A 19,492-nucleotide genomic window follows, 5' to 3' on the forward strand; every position below is an offset into this window, starting at 1 on the left:
CATTATTAATAGATGGTGTCAGAGAGTCGCCGGCCTCTCTGTCTGACAAGGCATTAGCATAAACACAAACTCCCTCTCAATATCTATTTGTAACGCACTGTTGACCTTCAATTATGGATGTATAAATGTTTGTTACCCGTCCACTTAAGTGTGTGTGTGTGCATGTGTGGGCCACAGAAAAAGTAACATTTTTCACTGGTTATGAGACAGATGATTCTTTTTTTTTTTTTTTTTTTTAAGTTTTGCACTAATCTAAGTCAGACACTCGAGAACAATCGCAGAATTAAACTTAATGTCTGACATCACATTTTTAAAAGAGCTTTAACCTCAAGATCTGCAAAACAAGAGCTAAACTGGGGAAAACTGCACTTCCTTGGATGGCCTTTTCTAGGGTGACTCCAGGAAGCAAGTCCGTGCCCACAGACTTCAAGGCTACAAGTTTGTAGCCTATGGATTTTAGTTATTTAGTTAGTTATTTATAACTCACCTGTTTAAATCTTGTTAGTACTTAAAGTTATTCACAACTGAGGATACGACTACTGCACAGGTATCGACTCCTGGAGGAATTATGGTCCAGTGGCGGTAGCACATGGACAGTCTCTCTGCAGTGTCTGTATTCAGATGTGGGGCAGTGCCAAAAACAACGGGTGTGTGGGGCTGTCGCTGGTCCTTCAGCCAGCCATGGTGAAGAGCCAAGTCATAACATACAAAGAGCTGAAGTGAAGCTGAGTGTTAAAAACAGTGAAAGTTTCCATCGCAGTCACCATTGATGCTTTTCATGCTGAATTTTTTTATTTTTTCATCTTTGATGTCTTTTGTAGTTCTCCCATTCTTGGTGAACACTGGTCTACTTGTCAACCAGCCACCATTCAAGCATCATGCAGTAGTGATTTTTGAGGATTGCATGGGAGCCTATCTGCAATGGCTGAAAACCCCTTTCCAAAGTTAAATGCCTGTGCAAACAGAAACAGTATAAATTAAACATTAGGTGGCCCTAGCCAGCAGCTATCTTCTAGGCTTTATCTCCACTAATTCAATCCACTCAACTGGACCTCTCCACCATGTTTCTGGTGATGGTGCCTTTTGATAAATAATATAGCTTTCTGCGTGGCTTAATTACATTAACGGTTTGTAGACGATGTCTGTGCTCCAGCTATAGCGAGTGACCCTACTGTCTGAATGTTACAGCAGAAAAGAAACTTGTCTGACCAGGCAACTTTTTCCAGTCTTCTATTGTCAAATTTTTGGTGAACCCATGTGAATTGTATAGCCACAATTTCCTGTTCTTGGCTAATAGGAGAGGCACTTACTGTGCTCTTCCTCTGCTGTAGCCCATCTGCTCCAAGGTTTGATATGTTGTGCCTTAACTCGAAGCAGTCTGGGCATTCTCTGATGACCTTTGTTGTCAACAAGGCATTTTCTTGCAGAGAACTCCCTCACTGAATATTCCACAGTTTGGGCACAAAACAACCTCAAAAGTATGATTACCTCTGGTTTTAAAATCAGAACAAAGGACTTTATGGAGTGCCTGGTTTAGATGATCGGAGAGGCCAGCTGCAGTGATAAGGTCTCAGAAGATCTGCTATATAAGCTGGTTCATGTGTATGTAGAGCCTTATATGTTAATAAAAGGTTTTAAAAGTGTATTTGGAATTTCTCTGCAAGCCAGTGAAGAAATGCAGGAATAGTGTAATTATTACCCCAGCTTTTACCTGCTGGTTGTAACCAGTAGTTATTTGAGTTACTATTGCCTTCCTATCAGCTCAGAATAGCTTGGCTACTCTCCTCTGACCTCTGGCATGTGACATCAACAAGGCATTTTCACTGAGAGAAATGCTGTTCACTTAATATTTTCTGTTTGGCACCAGTTAACACGCCACTTTCAGTCACTTAAATCATCTTTCTTCCACATTCTAAAGCTCAACATCGGACATAACAGATTTCTTTTTTATGACAGTAATCTACTTTTAAACGTTGTGTCATACATAGCAGTAGTGACTTACACTAAAGAGTTACAAATCTTTATTTGTACATACAGTGCTTAACAAATGCATTAGACCATAAAATATAGATCATAAAAACTAGAAAAACACAAATATTTTAAACATTCCTCAAAAACTTGTTTAAAACAGACTTATGTTATTATTTGTTTGGCAGTTAAAAAAAAACTGCATTTACATTTTTCAACCCACACTGGACTTTAAGAAGTCAGAAATTAATCAAGCATAACATTCATCCACGTGAACTATTTTTTTTTCTGTTCAGCTCTTCATGTGACTGTGGTGATATTAAGTGTAAGTGGACATCTTTAAAAAAAAAATAATTCGATTTTCTTTTTTCTTAATTGTTTTTTGCAAGACAGTAAATTTGAAAATTCGTGGATAAAAACAATATATATTTTTTATAATTAAAAATATTACTTTAATTGAAGAGCTTGTGCATACTGGTGGGTTAACCATTAGCCATTAGCCTTGATTTGGGTAATTACCAGTACTATTAATTCAGGGCAGCTGTGGCGTAAGCCCTAACACTGGGTGGCAGTCTAATAAATTTGTTAAGCACTTTACATATGCATGCAGAATTAAAACGTGTATGTCCATGACACTGCAGCAAATAGTCTGCTTCAGGTGCATTTACACCGAAATTGTTCCATGTGATTTAGGAGTGGGAGGTTGCTTGCCACTGGAGGAAAGACACATGATCACCTGTGAGACAAATATAACCTGAGTAAGTGCAATTTTGAAATGATGAAGCTATCTAAACCTATGTGGCCCCATATGCCACGATCTAGAAAAACAGATGAGAAACAAAGTAATTGACGTCCATTGGTCTGGAAATGGTTACAAAGCCATTTGAAATACTTTAGAACTCCAGTGAATCACGGTGAGAGCCATTATCCACAAATGGAGAAAACTCATGACTCATCCAGGAGGTCACAAAAGAGGCCAGAACAACATCTAAATAACTTCTGGCCTCACTTGCCTCAGTTAAGGTCACAGTTCATGATTCTAAAATAAAAAGAGAGCGGGCAAAAATGGCAGCCATGGGAGAGTTCCAGGGAGAAAACCATTGCTGACCAAAAAGAACACAACAGCTTGTCTCATATTTGCCCCAAAACATCTTGATGTTCCCCAAGACAAGAAAATATTCTGTGGAAAAGCTTGACCCTTTTCCCCCGTTACATCTGGCATAAGACTAACGTAGCATTTCACAGATAAACATCACACCAACAGTCAAGCATGGTGGTGGTAGTGTGATGGTCTGGGGCAGCTTTGGTAGTTTAGGGCCTGGAAGACTTGCTGTAATTGTTGAAACAATTAATTCTGCTCTCTAACAGCAAATCATAAAGAAGAACGCCCAGACACCAGTTCATCCCTTGAGCCTTAATCTTAATCTACTACTTCACGTTATTTATAGCCATTCAAGTTTCTACTGTCTGTTAGAGCCACAGATTATCCTACGTAGTTCACAGTTCACAGTCTAAGTTGCTATTTTCTTTGTTCTTGTGAATAAAGGTTTTGCGTTAATCACGCTCACCAGTGCCCCTGTGTGTCATCTGCATATTGAGTCTTTTGCCCGGTTCGGCTTCAGCCGTGGCACACTGGGGGGCTCACTTACATAAGCATTGTGCACAATTGAACAGAAATCTCCAAAATAACAGTGAAACACAGAGATTTATTTAACACACACACACACACACACACACACACACACACACACACACACACACAATAGTTGCCTTTATTTTATGACTTTTTAATGCTTACTGCTTAGTCAACTTCTACAGGCCTATTCTGAGCTGGAAAAACCCTGAGTCAGTCCATCACGGAATCCTAACTTTGAGGAGAAAAGTGTTGATGTTGGGAAAGCTTTGTTTAAAGATGACCCCTAAACCTACTGGTTTAAAAATAACCCCAATATAAACACCAAACCAGAGCGGTGCATCAATCTAAAAAACATTTTGAATTTCAATAGATTAAAACTTGATGTAGTGAAACAACAGCATTGTACTGTTTATCTGCAAATTAAAAGAAAATTGTACAAATTATAAGGGCAATAGAAATGGACAGTGATATCACTACTCTCTAACTTCTTCGTGTCTTTTATGCCTAACAGACTCTGACCTGTTCGTTTTCTTCTCCTCATCCTCCTGAGCTGTTAAAAGGTCTGCTGGTGTTTACGTGGGTGTGATACCTCAAACTCCACAGCCTCACACTTCACACATCACCTAACACAACATGCTTTTATTAAAATAAGATCTTTCCATTAGTACTAATAAAGTACTTTGTGTTAGTGTGTGCAGAAAGCCAGCCATTCATTAAAAATGAATAGAGCAGCATCTCAGCCTGCAGCTATCTGTGTTGTTGTTTTTCCCCTTCACTGCCTTTGTGTCATGTATTTCTTTGCTTTCTCCTCCATATTTCTCAACTGATTGAACCAGATGTGTTTCTCTGGTTCTGCTGCTGTCACTGTCCACATCCCTATCTTCACCACACCTGGCAATTATTATGCAAAAATAACAGCACACACAGCATTTCCATTAAGTGTTAATGCCGCCTCCCTCATTCATCATGTGGCACTATGCCCCCAGTATGTTCGTGCACTGTAAAATGACCATTTATTCAGTCCTGAATGGGTCTTGCTTTAAGGTGATGACAAGTCTTTGAATATATTATACACATGATCTCAGTCAGAATGTTCAAGAAAGAGAAATATCTCTCATCAAATGACCATGAAAAAGCTGATTTGGACCTTTCAGTCATGACTATCAAAGAAGCTATGGTTTCCAGTGCCAAAATTCATTGTTATTTCTCCAGATCAATCCTCAATGAAGGTGTATCTTTAGTTATACAACACAAATATCTAAACAGCCAAACACATGGCAGCAACTCGCTGCATTTACAACTGTAAACATAGTCAAGATGACCTGCTGAAGTTCGAACTGAGCATCAGAATGGGGAAGAAAGGCGATTTAATAGACTTTGAACGTGGCATGATTGTTGGTGCTATGCGCACTGGTCTGAGTATTTCAGAAATGTGCTGGGATTTTCCCCACACAACAGGTTTACGGGGAATGGTCTGGAAAACAAAAAAATTCCAGTGAGGGGCAGTTCTCTGATAATGTTTTGTTGATGTTAGAGGTCAGCATAGAATGGTCAGACTGCTCTGGGCTGATAGGAAGACGACAGTAACTTAAATAACCAGTCGTAACAACCAAAGTATGCAGAAGAGCATCTTTGAATGGAGAACAGGTCGAATGTTGCAGCAGATGGGCTACATCAACAGAAAAACACTAGGTGCAAGTCCTGTCAGCGAAGAACAGGAAACTGAGGATGCAATTCACACAAACTCATTAAAATTAGACAATAAAAGTGTTGCCTGATCTGATGAGTCTCAATTTCTTGTAGGATCAAACTTTGGTCTAAACAGCATGATATCATAGAGCCATCAGCCTTGTATCAACTGTTCAGGCTGCTGGTGTTGGTGGTGTAATAGTGTATGATTAGGGCGTATCTTTTTGTCACACACAGATGCTCCTTAGTATCAGCTTAAACCCCACAGTCTACCTGAATATTGTTGCTGACATTCTTCATCCCTTTGTGACCACAGTGTACCCATCTTCTGATGGCTGCTTCGAGCAGGATAACACATCATCTCATAATGATAAGAACATTTAAGCATGTTTTTTGGAACATGAGTTCCACAGTCAACAGAATTTCATCCAATAGTGCACCTTTGAGCTGTGGTGGAATAGGAGATTCACATCTGGAGGATCTGTGTAATGATATCATGTCAATATGGACCAGAATCTTTAATGAATGTCTCCAGCAAATTGTTCAATCTGTTCAATCACAGAGAATTTAAGCGGTTCTAAAAACAAAAGTGGGTCCAACCCAGTACCAACAAGGTGTACCTAATGAAGTGGCTGGTGAGTGTGCATGAATTCCATTCGCTTAGTAAACAAAATGTCAAAGAAATTGCTATACAAGTACAGTTACCGAGCAACGGTTTCTACAAAAAAAGGATGGTTAATGTGCTCAAAATGAAGACAGGAAAGTACTTGGGCACCCATTAGTGCCTTTACTATTGATCATATTACAGCATTTAAGTATTTAGATCAGGCAACCTTAACCTTGCAAAGTTGCAAATCAATCAGTAAATCTATCTATCTATCTATCTATCTATCTATCTATCTATCTATCTATCTATCTATCTATCTATCTATCTATCTATCTATCTATATATGAACAGGAATGGATTACAGTGCATACTATGTATAGAATCCTTGGTTCAGTTAAGGCTGTTTCTAGTTTTGATTATTATGCATGCATTTATAGTGCAATATACAACAGAAAAGAGTAGCCTCCAAGGTTTGACATCACAGATTGCACTCACACTACCAAGGAAATTATAACCATTTTTTATTCACACGCAAAGAAAGTTTCATACATATGTAAAAAGAAAATGTACGTTACAGTAGTAAATTGTATGAACACAAAATCAAAAAACAAGGACTTATTCAGTGGTCGCTGTACTCATTCTCCCGCTCTTGTCCACTGTCTTCACCCTCCTGATTATTTACACGCTTTTGTTCGTCTGGCCACAGATTCTCGTCCACATCACAGCGGATACTTTCTCTTGCGATGCAACGAGGGAAGAAACGGCGTGCATGCCGCAACCATCCCCTGCATTGATCTCCTGTAATGTCGTCACACGCTGCGTCCATAGCATGGAGCAGGGACGGCTGATCCTGAGCATGATGCTCATACACTCTCCAACTCCAAGCAGAGAAAGACTCCTCTATCAGATTGAGGAAAGGAGAGTAAGGTGGTAGGAACCCCATGACCATCCTTGGATGCGTTGCAAACCAGCCCATAATGAGTGGGCTATGGTGGAAATTGACATTGTCCCACACAATTACATAAATGGGTAGGTGAGGCCCTATGAGACCTCTCTCATTTTCACGGATAAAATCGGTATAAAGGCGATCCAAGAAGATGAGGAGCTTGTGTGTGTTGTATGGGCCAAGACTGGGGATGTGAGTGGCCACACCATTCTCAGAAATGGCAGCACACATAGTTATATTGCCCCCTCGCTGACCTGGGACATCCACTGTGGCCCGGTGGCCAATAATATTATGGCCACGTCTTCGGCCCTTGGCCAGGTTGAAGCCAGCTTCATCCACGAACACCAGGATGTGAGGGGTCCCATGTCCTTCCAATGCCATTATTCTCTAAAATAGAGTAAACAATATAAAATCAGTCATACAGAAGAGTCATATACTACAGTTAGACAATTACATGTTCTCCCCCACAGGTTCAATATACTACAGGCCACTACTCCAGTGGTTCTAAACTAGTGATAGGCCTATGAGGAAGTACTGCAGGGGTATTTGATAGAAAGGGGAGTGGGAAATACTGATGACTTACTGAGATGTTACAGTAAAACCTACAGTATTAGATAGATTTGATTGGGAGACAACAAAATAAGGATTATAATGAGAATTGTATCATACAGTAAACTGCAGTTTTCTGTTGAAATTCTTAAAGTCAGATGAAGCAAATACTGATTCTGAAATCAGGTAAAGGAGGTATTGAAACCAAATAAGTGAACTACTGCTTACTGTGATTACAGGTAAGGTTATAATGAGAGACAACCAGTAACTGACTTACATTTACATACTGGTAGCGCAGCTCCTTCACTCTGTCAGAGTTCCTCTCAAATGGTACCCTGTAGATTTGTTTCATTGTCATCTGATGCTTCTTCAAAACCCGGTCTATTGTGGAGATGCTTATTGTGTTTATATTCTGGAATATATGATTGTCCTGAAGGATGGCATCACAGATCTGTCTCAATGTGATGGCATTATTTGCGGCCTCTTCCCCCTATTCCTCCACCACGCATTCTCAGTCCTCCTCCTCCTCTTCTTCTTCTTCTTCCTCCTCTTCCTTGAGGAAGAACTTCCCCTTGTCCGTTTGCTTGGCCTTGTCTATCCATGTTCAAAGATCGGACTGGCTCTGGTCAAGCTCTATATATCTGTGTTTGGCAGCACACAATCATGGAACACACCTGTGTGTGACGCTCCCCCTTCGTTAGTCTAGTTTCACCTGACTGTCAATGACTGTCATCAATTTATCAAATATTCAAAGAAATTCATATATGATATTCATGGTATTATGTTCTTGACCAATTTTGACAATTGAACAGACAGTTGTGCATGCGAGTACTTATACAATGAAATCATGCTGACATGTTTTGGAGGGAATGATCATTAGACTGAGAATCAACTAATCAGTTTAGATCTACAAGATCTATTCATTTGGAAATTGTGCTAAATGTGGGCTAACTGTATAACTGTAGGCTACTTGTACTTAATCATTTGCAAAGATGCACTGAGACAATTGAGACATGTACTAAGGCATTTGCCACTTGATAAAATGAATGAGAAATGCCATTCTGTTGTGAACATTTGCCAAGAGGTTTGGAGGTTTGTCCATGTTATTTTGAGAATGTAATTTCTGTTTCAAGAAATGAGCCAAACCAATGGAGAAAAACTGTAATACAAGCTCATGTGTACACACGGGTGCTCATACACAAAAACTACACCCTTTTTGGCTCCTACCTCAAAGCACACTGTGCGCTGTCGATCTTACGTGCTGCACAATAATGTTTAATACTTAGTATTTACTGTTATATTCCCATAGATCATCATGATGTTGTTTATTATGTTGCTCTTTTTTTTCTTCTGCTTGTTTTCTCTTTTTTCTTTCTCAACAGGTGATCCAAGTGATTGATTTTTTGTCTGCTTATTTTGTTGGTTTTTGTTTTTTGCCCTTTATCCCCGTCTCTCTTCCCCGCTGTTTTTTCCCCTCTTTCTTTCTCCCCTTTCTTTTCCCCAGTCAAGTCTGTCCCGTATTTACCAAGTGAAAATGAAATAAAATAAACAATAAAAGGTGAATCAAATAGACCATTACGGCAAGGCTGGGATGGTCCATTTGGTAAAGTAAATCCGTTGGGCATCTTTCTTCGCCTTTAGACAATAATTCTGATGGCAAAAGATCCAAATGGGACAGGAAAAAAAAAGGAAAAAAAAAAAGAATGATTTTGTTTTGAGTCATTGAAACAGTTGGAACAGTTTCCAAAAAACTTGCCAGTCTCCAATGAATCCTTGCACTAATTAGACTCATTAGGCTCAATCCAGCGTAGGCCAGACAGTTTCATAAACCTGATCTTGTTTTTGACAGGCTGCAGCAAAGTGTCATCATGTGTGCCTGTGTCAGCCAGTCGAGTGTATGGTAAGAAGCATAGTGTGTTACCACGTGCTTGCGTGCACTGCTCAGTGCTGTCAGAGTCCACAGTGAAAGGTGTGATCTTAAGTGTGATTTTTGTGCTCAGAGTGAAATAATCACACTTTTCCCAGTGGTCACACTTGTCAATCAGATGTCTTAAACTTACATTTTAGGGGTCACTTCACTGATGTCAATGCTATAAATACATTTTTAGATGTTTTTAATCATATAGATGGACAAATTATAAGGCAAAAGGTGCATAAAAAAAGGAAGTCAGAGGCCCCCTGTGAACAGACACAGGCTTCTCTTAGTACTTTTAAAAGCTTGTACGGTATCCATGGTGTAAAAGTGCAACTTCAATGTTTGGTTCAAATCGTAAAATAAGAGGGTTTCTGACTTTGTCAATAACCACACATGGTCTACACTAATAAACATTCAAAACTGGCACCACAGAGAACCTGAGTGTGTGGCTCACAGCACATTGGCGGATGGAAGCTGCCCAGCGTGCAATAATGGTGCACCCAGTGGTACCTTAGGAATCCCCCAGCATGTCAAGCAGTACCCAGCTCAGCCACACAGCAGTCTGTTTTACCTGATGTCCTGTAGTAGGAGATATGGGACTGAGGAACTTTTTTTTCCCCTATAAGACAGAAAACTGTTTAGTAAATAACACACACACACACACACACACACACAAACGCACAAATCAATACATGTTAAATTTAAGTATAACCCCAGTGTAGTGGATTTTGTATGTATTCCACTGTTTTCTGTTCCCTTTTAATACGTTTTATTATTTCTTAATTTATTTACTTAATGTGCATATGTATTGTTTTGTTTTTTTAATGCATTTCAATGGATCCTTCCGCCTTAAGTTTTTTACAGGATTGTACTTGTATAACACTATACAACAAAATATTCTAGTTTTCTTGTTTGTGGGCAGTATTTTACAGTAACCAGAGTATTTATTTTTCTAGTTGTCGATCAGTCTTCTCTAAACCTACTAGCTGACTCATCGCCTGAGCTGCTGTAACACTGGTCTTACAGATTAAGTGTTTTGAAAGTGGTTAGTGGGTTTCTAAGTGGAAAAGCTGGGATGTGCCTTCAAAATTCCTGTTATGTGTTGACATTTAACGAGTGGGCACAGACTTGTGCATGCTATTAGACAGTCTAATAACTAAGCGTACGATGGGAAGAACATGTGCTGTTAGCTCCAAATGTTCAAAGACAACACAGTCGTGAGCGGTCCTGCCCATTTGAGCGTGTGAAGCTTAGCCAGAATCACTCTGAGCAATCAATGCTAATAACTTACTAGTATGCCTGCGTGCAAACAGATTGTTAACTAGTGAGATGAGAGTGGAGATGGCAGGAGACATGATGGGATCTGCGCCCTCATTACTAACAGAAGCTTATTAAATTTAAGCCTCATCAGTTATGTTTTGTTCCTAGCTCGAAGGAGAAAGTACAACCACAGGTTCTGCATCTGAGCCTACCTTTCTGTGTGGAATTTGTAAGTTTCCTTGTGTTTATGTGGATTCCCTGGCTACTCCAGCTTCCTTCCTCAGTTCAAAAACATGCATGTTAGGATTCTGCATTTATTTTTAAAGTGTGTGCCTGTACATCTTTCTGTTGATTTGCTCGAGGTATACCTCACCTCACGCCCTGTGATAGGTAGCTCTTAAAAATGTCAAACATCCAGTGAGTGGCAATTCTTCACATGGATAAGTGATGTTGATGAGAGGTTAGAGGAGAACGTGTGCACATGCTCTGAAAAACTGAACTGCTAAAGAGTGGAAAAAGCTTGGATTAAAAAAATCTGTCTTTGGCCTGAGGCGTGCAGATGGTGAGCTCAGAGAAGAACATCATGGACCCAACCTGCCATGAGTCAACAGTCCAGGCAGCTGCTGCTGGTGTAATGATATGAGGAGTGTTTTCATGGTAGTTAGTGTTTGAAAGTTAGCGTAGGTGCTTTTATTGCCACAGTTTACCATCTTGTAATAGTCCATTAAAAAAAAGCCATCTCCAACTGGTTTCATGAACATGACAGTGAGGCCATTTTGCTTAATTTGCCTTTTCAGTAGACTTGTAGTCAAGACCGCCTAGACCAAGACCAAGACAGACAGAGTCAAGACCAAGACAAAGTCGAGACGAGACCGAGACAAAAAAGTCTTTAAACTGCAGCCAGATGCTGCTTCGTTTACGGGTGTCAGGCATATTTATCTGTTTTTGCAATGCACTCGCACAGCCCTCCTCACCGCTGTCTACTGTCTCCCTCACTTACTAAGTAGACAGACACACGCTCCACTTGACTGTCGCGTCTCTCACCCTCTGTTTTTCACATAATGATATTATCCTATATCCTCGCATGTGATTGGCCACAATATGGAGGGAATTGGAGCATAGCTGAGCCACTGTGTGACAGCTGAGCAGCAAAAGGAAATTAAGTGAGGAGCCGGCTCTCGCTCAATGGGAGTCGACTCTTCTGATTCACTACAAAGCGCTCTCTAAGCACGGCTCTTAGAGCTGGTGCTTTTGCGCATGACACATTATCGAACGTTACGTTGTGTGTCGATCCAAGACAGCAAGACTGAGACAACGAGACCAAAACAAGACCGAGGAATCCGAGACCAAGACAAGACCAAGACCAAAGTCCGTTGAGACCAAGACAAGACCAAGACCACGTAAAAATGGTCTCGAGACCACATCCAACTCTTTTCAGTCATTTGATCTGAATCCATAAGACACTTTTTGAGTGTGGTAGAACTGCATATTACTGGTACGAGAGTGCAGATGATGAATGAACAGAAATGATGGGATGTAATATGACAACAGGAAACAGAAACTCATGAATCCATGCCTATGAGAACTGAGGCTGTTTAAGAGTACAACAAGTAACAGCATACTGTGCCTAATAAAATTTATATGATCCTAAATTACACTCTTTAGTTATGCAAGCACCAATTGGTTAATGTTCACTCACAGCCACTTCATTAGGCACATTACATAATTAGGTGCAATCACATGAGAGCAATTCACTACTCATAGGCATGTAGACATTTTCAAGATGATCTGTTGAAGTTCAAGCATCAGAATTGAGAAGAAATGTGACTTAAGTGACTTTGAATGCTGTATAGTTGTTGTTTCCAAACAGAAAATATGCAGTGAGCAGCAGGTCTCTCAGAAAAATAAATCCTCTTTTATGCCAGAGCTCAGATGAGATCTAGACTGCTTTGAGCTGATAGGAAGGAAACAGTACTAACTCCTATAAGTACTGGTAACAACCAAGGCATGCAGAAAATCATCTTAGCACAGTGAATGGAACAGGCTTGAGAGACTTGAGATAAGACTACACTGGGTGCCACTCTGACTCAAGACTTTGTGGACTGGTGCCAGCTGAACTACCTCCAGATCAACGCCAGTAAAACCAAGGAGCTGGTGGTAGACTTCCGCAGGCACAAGCATTCTCCACTGCAACCACTGAACATCCAGGGTATGGACATTGAGGCTGTGGACAGCTACAGGTACCTTGGTGTTCATCTGAACAACAGACTGGACTGGACTCATAACTCAGACGCCCTCTACAGGAAAGGGCAGAGCAGGCTGTACCTGCTGCGGAGACTCAGGTCGTTTGGGGTGGAGGGCCCACTCCTGAAGACCTTCTATGACTCTGTGGTGGCTTCTGCTATCTTTTATGGTGTGGTCTGCTGGGGCGGCAGCATCTCTGCTGGGGACAGGAAGAGACTGAACAGGGTGATCCGAAGGGCCAGCTCTGTTCTAGGATGCCCTCTGGACCCAGTGGAGGTGGTGAGTGACAGGAGAATGGCGGCTAAGCTGTCATCCCTGTTGGACAACGTCTCCCACCCCATGCAGCAGACTGTGACAGCACTGAGCAGCTCCTTCAGTGGGAGACTGCGGCACCCACGGTGTGGGACGGAGAGATTTCGCAGGTCTTTCCTCCCCACTGCTGTCAGACTCCACAACAAAGACTTTAACTGAACAAACACACACATCCACACATGTGCAATAACACTAAGTGCAATAATCTTTTCTGGCATCGTTGTATTTTTACTCAGTTGTATATAGCATTCGTATTCTATTTTTATCTTATTGTATATTTTTATTCTATTTTATTCTACTGTATATAGTATATTATTTTATTCTATTCTGTACAGCTGTGTACTGTATTTATTCTTATTGTATTCTAATTTTTGCGTCATAACTTTTGCACTGTCCACTTCCTGCTGTGACAAAACAAATTTCCCACGTGTGGGACAAATAAAGGTTATCTTATCTTATCTTATCTTAAGAACTGGAAACAGGGGCTATAACGCACACAGTCTCACAAAAATCAGACAATACATAGAAGACTGGAAAAACACAGACTTGTCTGGCGAGACTCATCAGAATTTGGCATAAACATGAAAAGAAAAGAGGAATCCATCTTCCTTATGTCAACAGATCAGGGTGTGTAGGTTGTGTAATGGTTTGGGGGAAAACTTTGTTCCCATTAGTAGCAGCTGAGCATCTTTTTAAATCTTTATAAGTTTAAAAAGAATCTTAAATTGGTTTCTTGGACATGAAAATGAATTTACTGTATGCAAATAGCCTCCGCAGTCATCAGATCTCAATCCAATAGAGCACCTTTGGGATGGGATACAACAGGACATAGGCCTCATGTAATAACAAGAAGAAGAAGAAGAAGAAGAAGAAGAAGAAGAAGAAGAAGAAGACATGGGATATTTTTGCAAGACACTTGGATAATTATTAGCTTAAATCATTCATTTGTTTTGACTAAGTAACTCAACTTGGTGCATAATTTAACACAAAGGTTTCTGTAAGTACCTTATATGTTCTGAATGTAACAAACTACATGTTACTATGCAACTCAATTCTAAATCTTTCACATGCTGTGACTGTGTGGAAGTCAAAGATGTTTTCTAACAACCAAACAAAGTGTCTGTCATAAAAATATTTTTCTAATTACTAATCTGTTGTTTTCAAAACATGCCATTTCCAAAGCTCCCAAACGTTTACACTTTTAAAAAGGCTCCAAAACTCCCAAACATTGTTTGGTTGTTATGGCTGGCTGCTCTAAATCTTGACTCATCTCTCAAAGATGGCCTAAACAGTAGAAACACTACTTTAATATACATACTGTTGTCTAAAATAGGTTATCTTACTGCTTCTTCCTATTTTCTTTTTAATCAAAAAAAGTTACAATAATCATACTAACAGGGATGGCTTTTGTTTCAGATGAGTTGCCTCTGACAAAAGCTTTTAATGTGATTTGAGCAGATGGCGACATTTGTTTTGGGGGATGCACCCTAATGTGTGTTACAGTATGAAGACATGCAGATGCTCTATCAGAGAAACAACGCACAAGATGTTCAGAGTAAACCAAAGCTGAGTCTGGAGGACTCTAAGAACAATCAGCTGTCCTGGTTTCACAGCTGGAGAAAACTTACTCTGAACTAACCAGGTATAATCCTGGATCAAACTTTAATCAGTGACCATTAGGTACACCACATGTCTAGTCTGCTTCTTGAATCAGATCACCTGTATAATGAACAAGAAAAAGTAGAACTACGTTCAACATACAGCAGAGAAAATACTTGGATTGAGACAGATCAGGATGGTGACCTTAAACTTCTTTGGAATGAGGTGTAAGATGTGAAGATACTGTGAAATGAGAGGGAGGTGTAGCTATGAATGACAGAGAAACAGGAAACTATCTTGAAAAGGATGCAGACAAAAAACATGTCACACTTGATATAAAAAGAAGAAATCCTCGACACAGCTGAATGTAAAACAAACAAACAAACAAAACCCCTTTAAGTAAATTTCCGTTCTTTACCTATAAATCCACATAATTATCATTGAATAGTTCATTTAAAGTTAGTCCTGAGTTCACTGAACTTTAGAGTTAAAGGCAGTGAACTTGTAGATTCTTGTGACTTATCTTACACTGTGAAACCTAAATATTGGCGAGTACTCTAATAACTTCACAGTGTACCTTAATACACTTACTGACTTCAGTGAGTAACCAATAGAACCTTGTTCTAATGACCGGAGCTTGACTAATAATTCTGATGTGAATCTAGTGGGAAGTGTAACAGCTTTTTAGATTTTAAGCACTGTTACCTCACAGTGAGTGAAGCTGGGGCATTTCTGTGTGGAGTTTGCATGTTCTCCCCATGTTTGCGTGGGTTCTCTCATAGGTGTGAATGTGAGTGTGAATGGATGCCTATCTCTCTGTGTTAACCCATCCGGCGTTTACTCGGGATAAGGATAATTAGGAAGAGAAAGGCTAGATTGATGGGTTAAACAATAAATATGCAATGCCAGGGGTTCACTCCCTGCTTTCTGTTTATGACTACCAAATAACAACAATGTAATGTACATCATTCAGCACACAGGGGTCTGCACTGCCCCCCTATGGCCTTTAGATTCAACAGCAGCTCTTATACTGAGGTGATCGGTGATTTGGCTGATTTCACGTGTTTCCAGTGAAAAGTGGAGTTTACATGTGGTGGACATTTGCTGCAAAAGAACTACAGATGTGTTAACAGAAGTCAATCAAACACACCCATGCAGAGCTGAATTCACATCCAAACTGCCAAACTCTTTTTTGCTGACATTGACAAATAAAAATGCTACTCTATCTGGTGTTTTTTCAGTCTAATGACTCTAATGATGTTGACAACATCAACTCAGAATGTTTTTGTTTTTATAAGTAACACAGAGCCACAGAAACTACTCAACACACAAAACAGGAAATACTTGCTGGAAACATAAATACTTCATTTAAAAAGAAAACAACATTCACACTCTACAAGAGGAGTGTGTCTTGGCAAAGAAACACTGATGCAATAAGGCATGGTTTATTTGGTCTTCTTGCCTTTGCCCTTTCCTTTGTCCCTTTTGGCCTTTTTGCTTTTGGCCTTGTTCTTTAAGGCCTTGCGAACGCTGTAGCCTCTCCACCAGGCCTGGATCAGAATGGCAGCTTTGGTCTTCAACTCCAGCTCTCTGATCTCCTCCTGTCTCTTCTCTTCAGCCAGCCGCCTCCTCTCCTGGATCTGATTGTACTCCATCTCCAGGGTAGCAAAGGGTTTCTCAAACTTCTTCCGCTCATTGTCCTCCATTTCATAAGCATTTTCATTCACCTCCAGTTTGGCCTAAGAAAGGTGATGGTGGCATTGGGGGTGTGTTGTGTCAAAAGTGGAGAAGAGGGAGATGGCAGTGGATATGGTTGTGGAGTGAAGAAAAAACAGAAAAGTGGTGAAAATATAAGAAATGCTTTGACTGACACTGAGCATCCTTAATTTACTAAGGACATAAAAAGGTAACAATGACCTAAAAGAAAACCCAGGACAACACCTTTATTTCCAGATGTTATACAAGAGTAAATACAACAGTTCTGGATTTTAAAGCATAGAAACTTGGATGTTATTTTATATGCTGTGATAGAGCAGATCATGTATGCCACAGTATCCTTGGGCAAGATTATGAACCTAAGTTGTTTTGAGTGCTCAAGTAGAAACGTTATATATAAGAACCAGCTGATTTACCAATTACAAAGAGCTCATAGAATAAATATAAGTTTTATGTGTAAAATTGAAAATTAAATGTGTAAACACTTTCCTCATTGGATGCTTACTAGGGGTAACCATTGTTTTTCTTTTCTGAACTGAGTGGTTTCAGGCCTGCTTCCTGAACAAACTGACTGGGATTGTTCTCTATACAGGAACCTATTCTAATGGTCATCAAACTACATCTTTATTGATATAACCTTAGGTGTCAAAACTTGTCATTAAGTGTACAGGGCTGTCACGTGTTAATATTGAGCTGGTACTGTACTGTAAATACAGTAAATGTCACAACTTTGCATGGATTAGCCAGGATACTGTGGCATACAGTTTACCCAGTTTATTGTGAGGTGTCACATACTGTGCAACTGTGATAACCTTAACATAATATTTTAGGGACATATTCTGAATATAGTAATGAGTAATAAGTTTGTAGAAAGACCCCATGTTAATATTTTACAGACTATTTCTGGTACTTTGCAGTGGAATGTTTGTACCTGGATTTCTCCTATTTCGTTGTCAAACTTTTGGATTAAGGAGTCAATTTTCCCTTGCATCTTTTCATTTTTCTGCCAAAAAACAAGAACAGTGAACATGAGTTTAATGAAAACCAAATACACTACCACAAGTAAAACATGAAACCTTATTGTTACACTAAACGTACCTCTTGGAGTAATCTCTCAGCCTGTCTGTTCTCAAGCACAACATTTTTGAGCTGAATTTTCAGTTGATCAATTTCCTGCTGTAAACGGTCCTGCTTCAGCTTTGACACCTGAATGTGTGCCTGCACCTGTTTGTCTTCAAAAGGCGACATGTTATCATCTGACACATCACCTTCTTGAGGGCTGCACGCCTGCAGCAAACTTTCCAAGTGTTTGATTGTGTTCTCTTTCTGGGAAATCTGTGATGTCAAAAGCAATGGATAGGAGGTGAGAAGATGGAAAAAATGAAGATTCTGCTTCTCTAGCTGCTAATGAAAAAGCCTTGACACCTTACCTCAGCATCTACTTGCTGTATAGCTTTAGCTACTTCTTCTTCCTCCAGTGAAATATTTTTCTCCAGATCTTTTGCAGAGGATGAAAACTCTTTCTGCTTTGTGATGAGCTGTAGCTCCTCGTCCGGGCTGATCAGAAACTTTTCTACCATGTGGCTATGAAGCACCTTTAATCCTTTAATTAATTTGTACTCCTTTTCCTCTATTTTTATATCTAGTTCCGCCCTCAAGCCAATAATGCCATCTGAATGGGCTCGGCAATAACGGAGAATATCCCTGACAGAGTTCTTGAGATCATTCCCAAGCTGAGCTCTCTCCTTCTCTCCTCCGATCCTGGCATCTCTTATTTGTTCTTCAACGGACTCCTGTTTGAGACTTTTTAGTTTCTCCAGTCTTTCCACTAAAATCCGATGTTTTTCAAGTGCCTTGCTCAAGTCCTTGTCAACAATCTCAGACTTACTGTTAAGGTGGAGGAGAGCGGGCAGAGCTGCTGCGGTCTCAATTTTACTGATGCAGTTTTCAAGTGTACTTAAAATAATATGAGCCTCACTAGAGAGGTGCTTGCTCTGTACCAAGCAACCATCTTCTGACTGGCTGTTTGGCAGCAATGCAAACCAATCTTCAGACATGTCAACACTCAGTGGCTTCGACTGGGAAAAAAAAAAAAAGAAGTCTGGTTTTGTCTACAGTGTCTTAGCTTTTGATAAAGGCAGTGTTTTCTATGAATGAATTTAGCACGAGTTCGTATATTTCACTTTACTCTATATGTCACACTTACTTGTGTTAAATCAGAAAACTAATTTTAATATTAGACAAAGACAACCAGACTAAATAAAAAAAATGCAATTGTTAAATGATGACTTAATTTATTAAGGGACAAAAAAGTATGTAATCATGTGATTAAAACATTTTTGGAAAGCTCAGTTTACTTTCACTAACTTGTCGGATTACTGTCAGACCTGCTGAATCAAGAAATCGCTTAAACAAAACTTGTCTGACAATGTATTTTACACATAAGAGAAGTTACTTTTCTATCTCAGTTTTAGTCTAAAGTCACGGGCTCTTTGTGAAGTACTGTATCGGTTTTATTTTATACCTGGTAAATTAATTTTCTTATTAGCGAGCCAGTTAAGTATCTATAGTACTGTGAGTACTAAACGCTCTAAACTACACATCGTAAATTAAAAAAATGAAAAGGTTGTTCTCGGTTTTTGTTTGCTTGTGGCACATAAGCAGCTTTTACTTTAGTTGTGTAATATACAAAGTTAGCTAAGCTACATACCTGTAGACGTCTCTCAGTAAGTGTATGGGTTTTATTTGTTTTCCTGTTGCTAGGATACCAAATAGCCATTTACCGCTTCAGCATTGGATCATATTACAGATTGCTTATGTTGACAAAATATACACACACATATATATGAATACTTTACCACATTTCAAACAAATTCATACAGGTATTAGCTTTAAATTAATATACTATGATGTGTTAAAATTGCAGACTTTTACTTTGGAAATATGCATGGTCACTTACTTAGCCTGCCGTTAACTGCTGCTAGTGTCGTAAAAGTTTGTTTATCCAGTTCTGCCCATAAGTTGTAGGTATCTCTAGAGTTTTTGCGGCGT

General features: G+C 39.6%; 1 protein-coding gene across 2 annotated transcripts; it reads right to left on the reverse strand.

The window, feature by feature from the left end:
• Nucleotides 1-15,999: 15,999 nt before the first annotated feature.
• drc10 (dynein regulatory complex subunit 10) lies at nucleotides 16,000-19,467 on the reverse strand. 2 transcript variants are annotated; one of them, XM_085475320.1, is made up of 5 exons: nucleotides 19,401-19,467; nucleotides 17,872-18,519; nucleotides 17,540-17,776; nucleotides 17,373-17,444; nucleotides 16,000-16,464 (listed from the first exon to the last, which is right to left on the reverse strand). In XM_085475320.1, exons 2-5 carry the CDS (start codon nucleotides 18,496-18,498, stop codon nucleotides 16,171-16,173), a joined length of 1,230 nt encoding a protein of 409 aa, XP_085331446.1. In that variant the 5' UTR covers nucleotides 18,499-18,519; nucleotides 19,401-19,467; the 3' UTR covers nucleotides 16,000-16,170. The 2 variants fall into 2 exon arrangements, with proteins under 2 accessions (XP_085331446.1, XP_085331445.1); XM_085475319.1 differs by lacking the exon at nucleotides 19,401-19,467 and adding an exon at nucleotides 19,152-19,369.
• Nucleotides 19,468-19,492: the final 25 nt, after the last annotated feature.

The sequence above is a fragment of the Copadichromis virginalis genome, linkage group LG12 (assembly GCF_057382275.1).
Source record: "Copadichromis virginalis isolate Kocher_CV1m ecotype Utaka linkage group LG12, C_Virginalis_male_GT1.1, whole genome shotgun sequence".
NCBI lineage: Eukaryota > Metazoa > Chordata > Actinopteri > Cichliformes > Cichlidae > Copadichromis > Copadichromis virginalis.